General features: G+C 35.7%; 1 protein-coding gene across 1 annotated transcript in view; it reads right to left on the bottom strand.

The window, feature by feature from the left end:
- Positions 1 to 1,437: 1,437 nt before the first annotated feature.
- TM9SF2 (transmembrane 9 superfamily member 2) overlaps positions 1,438 to 8,643 on the bottom strand; it is a 28,323-nt gene continuing 21,117 nt past the window's right edge. Inside the window, exons 14-17 of the mRNA XM_059493659.1 lie at positions 8,472 to 8,623; positions 7,370 to 7,481; positions 6,583 to 6,754; positions 1,438 to 2,597 (exon numbers count right to left, since the gene is read on the bottom strand). Coding sequence (XP_059349642.1) covers positions 2,530 to 2,597; positions 6,583 to 6,754; positions 7,370 to 7,481; positions 8,472 to 8,623 — 504 coding nt within the window. The 3' untranslated portion in view covers positions 1,438 to 2,529. The remainder of the gene's footprint in view (positions 2,598 to 6,582; positions 6,755 to 7,369; positions 7,482 to 8,471; positions 8,624 to 8,643) is intronic.

Here is an 8,643-nt window from a genome sequence, read left to right as displayed (position 1 = left end):
CACATTTTGAAAGTATTATTTGGACCAAGGATTCCTTTCAGACTAAATTTGGCAGTGATGGGCACTCTTTTTCAGACTCTGAACAGTAAGTTTTAAAATTATTTATCAGCCACCAAAAAATTGACATTTCTCTGAAGTGTTTTGTCCAAATTTGCCCTGTCTTCCTGCAGCTCAGCCTACCTCTTAACCTATCTGTCCTACCTCTTAACCCTCTGAATAATTGACATTTTCTCAGATTGCCATAAGTGCAATTTAAGAAAATACTGGATAATGCATTAAGTTTTTTGAAAAACTCAGTATTTTGAAAGTTTAGGCAAAAAACCAGGTCTCCCAAGAGGAAAACAGATACAGTATACAGTAGAACGCTTTAATACCTTAACACAGACCAAAAGCCTAAATTCTAGAAAAACATTTAAAATTATCTGAGGCAGTGTTACAAGGGCAAAATCAACTTTTGAACAGCTCTTCTGTAAAATCTGTGATGTATTAAACTTTCTGAATTGTCTCACACTGAAACATTGCAATTGCAAAACAGCTGCAATTATTACAAGGCAAGGCTGCTTGAAAAGCTGTGTATGCAGCAGATTCAGATGCCAGAAGATAGTGACACATTTCACAGACTGCCTTTAGAGCTGGAATTAAAATACTTGAGAAGCTGCCATGAATTGTCAACTAGTCTGTAGAAAAATCCCCAGGAAAATACACCCATCAGTTTCAAACCCACACATACACCACAGTGGTTTCATCTAACTTCTATTAATCTTTTTTAAACAGCAATTGTCACAAAAATCTGTTTTTTTGAATTTGAATTTCAGTAGCAGACAATTGATTCACATTTCTCAAACTAAGTATCCCTATTTGTGTAAAAACTACTGGCAATTTCAGGCAGTAACTATACAGGGATATGAAGACTATTCTAGTTTTAAACTTTTGAATCAAAGAGTCACACTACAGTTTACTACAGTAGTAAAGAGCAAACACCATACTCACCCTTTTCCTGTTTTGAACACAAAGCATGGAAGATTTACCTAAAATCAACATTTCCTCGTGACTGTATGTTGGGAGGGGCACAAGAACAAACCTGTGCTCATCTGAGCAGAGCTGTGTCTGGCAACAGGCAGAACATGAGTGCTGTGGTTCATCTGGGAAGGGATAGGGAGCACTGCAAAATTGTGCTAATGCCTCCTGAAGCCTTGATGTGCCAACTTTTGGGAGGTTAATAATGACAAGTTACCTTAACCAAGGATATTTTTATTGGGTCCAATATTCAAGCATCGTCAGGTTAAGGTCCTATAGAAAAGTAAACTGGTAAGAATAAACCCCCCCAACCTTATGAATGGCAATTGGTACATGAAGTTTAATTTTAAATAAAATTTTACCAGCCAAATTGTGTTATGAATCTAAAACTATCAAACAAGGTTTGAACAAAATACTCCATTTCCAAAAAAAGGCAAATATAGGTTTAATGCCAGTCATCCAAAATTGACATTAGTCTTTTAATATAAGGCAAAAATAGTAATTTTCTTTTATTTTTTAACCTACATTAAGTACAGTCAGCAATAGTTGCTGTATAGAATATGCATCATTGAGATCTAAAAGCAAGATCAGCAGAGAATGCCGACTCATGCCTTGTAAGATCTTCTCAACATAGTGACAACTCCATGGCAATCTCTGGGTTAAGGACTGGATTAATGCTGCAGAGAGCTTTTGTTAAATGGGTGTATAATTTAGTTCCCATGAGCCACAATCACATGTCCATGTTAAAGCCATTTAGCACAAATAATAATTCTTGCAGATCTAAATGTGTGTCAATATACATTAAACCATAGAAAATGCCAGAAAATACTCTATGCAATCTTCAAGCATCTGTCTTCAATATAATCGTATTTACATATTTTTATGAACTTCTAATATGTAATAAGTCAATGAGGACATTTTTACAACGTTTATTGGATTATGAATTTATAAATTCAAGGACTCAGAGGCACATAGTTTGAAAGGCCAAGAACACCAAAACTAATTAAGTCACAGAAATCAGAATATTTATGGACGTAACACCAGTAAAAAATAAAAATCACATCCACACTAAAAGCAACACCTCTTAAAGAGTCGTCCTTCAAAGTTAGCATAATAAAAAGTTCTCATTTCCCTCAAAGAAAAATAAATCATCCCACCTACCAAGCTAGAAAAACCTATTTACAATTGTACTTTGATCAGAAGTATCATTAAGTTGTGTAATACAGCCACTTCTATTCTGCCATTAGAATTTAACATTTCTTTCAAAGTATAGTTGTATTTACAAATGCATAAATATTGTAACTCTGATCTTCATTAAGGTTTGAATGAAAACAGGTTGTTAAGTCACAATACAAACGTGTTAGTGGAAAAGTAGGTGCATTTCAGTATCATTCTCAAAGAACAGGTAGCCAACACTTCTGATAAAGCTCAAGTTCATCAACGAGACCAGGTTTTTAAGTTAGGTTAATGAAGATTAAACCTCTTCTGTGTTAACTCTTTACATCAGTTTCTTCAGTCGACTTTCACCACACTGTATATTTTGGTTACAAACCAAAAGCATGCAAAAAATCCAATTGTGCCTAGAAGAGAGAAAAAAGAAAACGACATGTTAGAACACTGACACAGGAGACATTAATTTCTGTTCATAGTTTGTGAATCAGGATGTATGTATCTGTGATCTGCTGTCCTTAGCCTTCAGTACATGAATCACATCAGACAATGGAAAGTTACAGACAGTACTTGGACCTTATGGGCATCAACTACTCTGTAACCTCTCATTATTTTCAGGAGCACAGAACAGATCATGTGGAACACTCTAGTAGTAAGATGTTTCTGTTTATTTTTTTGTTCTTGTTCCAGTATGCTGCAGTCTCACTCCTTCACACTGCTCCATTTCACCCTTTCTCAGTGACTACTCACACACACTTTCTCTCATCTGCTCAGCTGTCAGAACATTATTATGTTTAATAAACATAATAACATCATCAGAGTTCCCATTACTTAGCAATACTTTAAGGTCTTGGAAAACTAGAGCACTACCTTTATTTCTCCACAGACTGAGTTAATACAAATTTCAAACCATAGTGTAGTTACTACACAACTTGTAGTCCTACTGAAAACATGTGTTACATACCTTAAAAACAAACACTACTGAAATACTTATGACAGTCAAAAGGTATACACAGATTTGAACTAAAACTGGAGGATGAAAATAATTTCCCTGATTATTTATTATCCTTCTAGCAGAAAAAAACCAGTGGCTTCATCCCTTCTTTTTCTGTAACTCCAAAAGAAACTTTTAACAAAAATATTATTTTGAATGTGAAATAGTTAATATAGTTGGGATTTGTTAATTTAACTGGATTACATCAAAATTCAGTCTCAATCAGAATGATACTGGATTAAACAGCAGCTCAGAACACCTGTTACAGGGACCTTAATTTCCCACAAAAACTAGGACAGGAAAAGAGCCCTGAAGATTATCTGATTTCTGCCTAAGTACCTCTTCTAGAATTCTATCCTGAACTTATACAAGCATCAAAGAAGTTCTTTAGAGGAAAAAAACTTCCTTTGTTTTAGATTTGGTAAGAGGGGCAACAAAAGTTGTGCGGTAACTTGTTGTCTAGCAAAGCTTGAAAGGAACCATGAATGATATCATGGTCATTTTTTTCACTTTACGCTTGCTAAACTACTGATGTTTAAGTGATTCATTTACTGTGATACGTAGTTGTGAGCCCAGCTGTGAATCAAAGATTTGTCATGTAGCTCCCGGTATTGTGCCTGCTGAGTCTGATCAATGACCTGGAATGCAGTATGGATGCAAGTGCCTGAAGCATGTGTTACACTGACATAGCAGCAGGGCATCATCAAAACCCTTCCTCCCCATCCTGACAATTCTTCACAGATGAGTAAGCAGCAACAGAATAGTTTTCATACAACAATTATGACTTTTTCTTGTTAGCTTTTTTATCATCCTGGCATGGGAAGTCAGTTGCCCTTGGGAGCAGTTTTTGCTAAATTGCTAATATGTTCTTTTGTTTAAAAAAAAAGGAGAACTGCCTGTACCTTTACCCTACCTCTGATTTCTTCTGTAAATCCTTATCTCAGAGCACTTCAGTAAATCTCAGAGAACTGAACATAACCTGCTTTTACATTCATATCAACCTAAATGGACATAATTCTTCTCAAATCTTAAGAAACAGGATTATTTCCCCAAATTAAAAGGTAATTTGCACTTAATCTTGAGGGAATTAGATAAAAAATTGTTAAGCACAGTGTTTTACAATTCTGTGTAATTAATTGCCTCAAGTGTAACCTCCCCTGATTTCAACATCGAAATTGAAAATTTAAAAAACCAAGAGCATACAGACTGAAAACTGAGTTCTAGTTGCACAGGATGACTTGCATTTCCACTGTCCCAATTACCAACAAATGACTGCCACAAAAAGAAGCTGAAAGGGGCTGAGAATAAACCACCTCATCTTTGCATGCTTATGAACCTACCCTAAAAATTTGCTGGCAGGTGTTACACAGCCACTTGGTCAACTGAAAGTGAACACATGAGCAAAGGAAAAAAGGGGATGCAGTGGACACATCTTAATGCCTCTAGACAATGCCATGTGACATGACTGACTCGAAAGAATAAGGGCAAAAAATGTAAATTATATGGCTATCTGAGATGCAAAAGGCAGCTAAACCATGTCTCAGCATAGAAAATTATTGTAAATCCCCTTTATCTTGAATGAATTTGCTCCAGAATTAGTGCACACATCCGAAGTGAACAAAGGAGACAAGGTAAACACAATTCTGGTTTTGGGCAAAACTGTTTTACTATTACAGGCAGACTTGCTGAACATCTGTTGGAAAAGCTGGTGAAACTAAATTAATTGACTTTACACTTATGTAAGGCCTTACTATTTTTCACACTACTTTGCAAGTCTGCACTGCATTTAAAGCTGATCTGCATACAGCAGTACACATTCATTTCCAGCTGAACAACCACACATCCTAGGATTTTTTAGTTCAATGAAACTATCAGTACACCCAGACCAGAAGTAAAGGTTAAGAGAAAAGCAAGGTGAGAAAGAAGAAAACCCGAGCAAGGGAGGCAGAATCTCTGATCTGTGCATTCAGAATGACTTGCAAACTGGTACAGAAATGTGAATAAAAGCAGGGATGCATAAATTACAAACTATCTGCAAGCAATGCCAAAATACATTGGACTGACTTAAAATGAAGGATGGAAGATAAAACTGACCACTTCTGGGACACAGCCTGATCACTTTTCAGTGAGATTATATAATGCACTCAAGTCCCATTTTTTCCTTTTAAACAGGCAATGACCCAAGAAAATCCTTGCAGGCCATTGCTCCCATTCATCATCATCTGCATCCAGTCCACAAACAGCTTCAATATTTTCTTAGCTGAAGTCGACATGTCTTTGAAATATTCAATTATACTTAAAATGAACACCATTCTTAGTTCTTTTTTCTTTTACTATTTTTGTTCTCCTAGGTTAAGTGGAAATGAAAATTCTACTTAAAAGTCATAGCGAGATTTGTATTAAAAGCTCTGCTGACAAGCCATTTGTAGTCTAAGAGGGCCCAAAAGATAGTGTCTATACACAGATACATATCCAAGACTTTGGAATCATTAAAAGTCATCATTAACATGAGGCCTGAAATTATTTAAACCATGGATCAGTTCAAAGTAGTCTCAGAAGTACTGCTCTGTAGGGCAGAGTATACAGGGATGGACTGCATTCTGCTGCAGCAGAACACAGAATTTTTAAGGTCTTTTTGAGGAGTTGGCAGTTGCTGCCTTCTTGCATCAGTTTGAAAGGAGACTTCTTGCATTTTCACTGCCATTTTCCCCCCCTAAACAAGGGCTATTTCTGTCTGACTGAAGACTACAATGGAAAATATTGTGACCTCATCTCAATTATTGAAGAGGAAATTGAAATGCAGCACCTAAGGACAGATGTATTTTCCAAACGCTCACAATGAAGATTACAAGGTTCAGACAAGACTGATAAAAAAAAAGTTAGAGAAATTCTGTCTGCTTCCCATGCCACTTCAATGCAATTGGGATACAGGTAAATACATTCTGGAAGAGAGTAAATTTAAAAAACAAGGCATTCTTTGTCTACCTTTATCCCTCTCTCTTCCTTCCAGCTATTCCAAAAACCTTGCTGTTTTTATCTTGACACTGTAACTTTATACTTGATTGTGTGTGATTTGAAGTATGCTTCTCTAAAGACAACTTATTTTTAAAAGCTGAGGTTTGTCATATGATGATCATAAAAATAAAATCTGGAAAAGTATTTATCACATATTTGTAGACCTAATGACAGGCCACACTTCAAGTTAGCAGTAGTTTTGCCTCATCCTCATTTATCTCTTTTATTAAAGTTTGTAAGCACATAGTTGCAATATGCTACACCTGGAAAAAATCAAAGGCATACATAAATTTATAATTCTGTATCAAGATCAGTTTTGCCAAGGATTCTACTGTGCAAAACTAAAGGCAGATTCAAAATTTAAAAATCAGGTTGAATACACTTACCTGTGAAAAGGAAGAAGATCAAAACCATAATCATGGTATAACCAAAGTATAAAATGGTGCTAGCTGTTCCTGTGATTTGCAGTTTAGAAAAGAAATAATGTATTGCATATATTAGGAAATAAACTGCAGTGAAGCCACTAGTGAGAAATGAACGCCACTGCCAGTGATAGTCCTACAGTGAGAGAAAATACAAATGTGTGAGAAATATTGCGCACACCTCTAGCCCACTGATCCTACCAGGGAATGCAGAGCTACCTTCTCTATTATGACTTTATCCAAAAGTAAGTTTTTGCAGGGTTTTTTTATCTAGAGGGAGAAGAACTATATATAACCAATACTGCTTTAATAACACCATTCAAAACTAGAGATAAGTAACCTAAAGATCAATAGCAAATACACAAAATACTAAAATCCCAAATAAGCCAGGTGTACTTATTTCCAGCCACAGAGATTTTTTTTCCCAAGGCTGGGCATGTCCAAAATGTACTCTGATTGAACAAAATTAATGGATTAATTTAGCACCTTCAGAAAACAGGGAGTGAGAATCTAAAGATGTGACATCTGACTCAGCAACCCCCAGTGCAAGGTTTTAATATTTCTTAGAAGAGTTGCCAAAAGTAGCCTGCTTCACTTTTCAAAGACATAGTTTAAATGAGTTTACATCTCATCTAGCACTAGTGTTCATGTTGAATTCTGGAATACTTATTTTTAATTACAAAGGCATGAACATTTTTGGAAGCATTCTTAGAACATTATCAGGTTTGAAAACAGAGGAAGTATTTCCTACCTCTGCACATAGATGGAAGTAGCAGAGCAATATTGTAGCCTCAGAACATGTAATAACCAAAATAATGAATACCAGAAACAGAAAGCCAAACATGTAATACATCTGGTGGGACCTATAAAAGGGAGTTAAAAATAAGTTAAATGGCCATTGTGCTATTATTATTTCTTCATAGGTAGTAACATCACCTTAAGTATTTTCCCTTCCTATTGAAAAACTGTCAATTGTGCAGCCATACAATTGACTAATTTATTTTCTAACTAAAGAATAGGAACCTTGGCAGCTTGGTCTGAGAACACTGAGAAAGCAAGGCCAAAGCATGCCCCTGGTTGGGATTTTAGAGAAAGAAATGACTAAACATAATGGTGAAATCACAGTTCCAGTGAAGTCAGCATGACCTCTTCCACTGACTTCAGAAGAACCTGGATTTCACCTCACATTTCAATCAAAGGGGCAAAGCTCCAAAATAACAAGAAATGTCAAATGCTGTAGCTGTCTGTGTTGGGTAGAGGCACCTATTCAAGGTTCAGAAACAGTTTAACAAGATCCAATAACTAAATTGTGCCAGAAGGAAGACAAATTCCTCACAGTAGATTAGTTTGTCAGTGAGCTCACATCAAAATTCACTTATACTGCACTAGTCTATGGGGCTTTCTTTTTAAAAATCATTACTCTTTTTTAATAAAGATTTCACAAGAATTTGTTCTTGGTTCTTTTTTTTCCTCCCAAGCCTAATAACAACTACCAAACAAATCGCAAGTTTATTTTAATAAACTTTACTACTGTCAAGTTATATGCTATATATCAGCTTCAGAGCCACTTCCACATGAAGTCACAAGAGTAGCATGAGAAAACAACAAACTATCTGAAGGTAGGTCAGCTGTAAATTGCTAAGCATATCACAGCCACCTCTCTGCACACCCCAACAAGCACAACAGGCACCAAGTATCATTAAAACATAAAAAAAATACTAACATTTAAATAGTATTAAACCAGTATGGTAACAATGCATCCCCAAATAATCCAGGAAAGCATACTGAAGAAAACTTTCACAAAGAAATTATCACTTTTTTATGACAGAAAATTCAATTTATGGTGAACTTACCAAATACTATTGAGAATGAAGAACAACTGTATAAAGATACATCCAAAAGGAAGAATCCCTCCCATGATAATACCAGGTAATGGCTTTGTATAGAACGATTGCTCAGGAATCTGACGTGGAATTTGATTTGTGCGAACAGGGTGTTCAATAGCCTTTTAACAAAAATAACAAA

Source organism: Ammospiza nelsoni, chromosome 2, assembly GCF_027579445.1.
Source record: "Ammospiza nelsoni isolate bAmmNel1 chromosome 2, bAmmNel1.pri, whole genome shotgun sequence".
Classification (NCBI taxonomy): domain Eukaryota; kingdom Metazoa; phylum Chordata; class Aves; order Passeriformes; family Passerellidae; genus Ammospiza; species Ammospiza nelsoni.
This window is presented reverse-complemented; position numbering and strand designations above follow the sequence as displayed.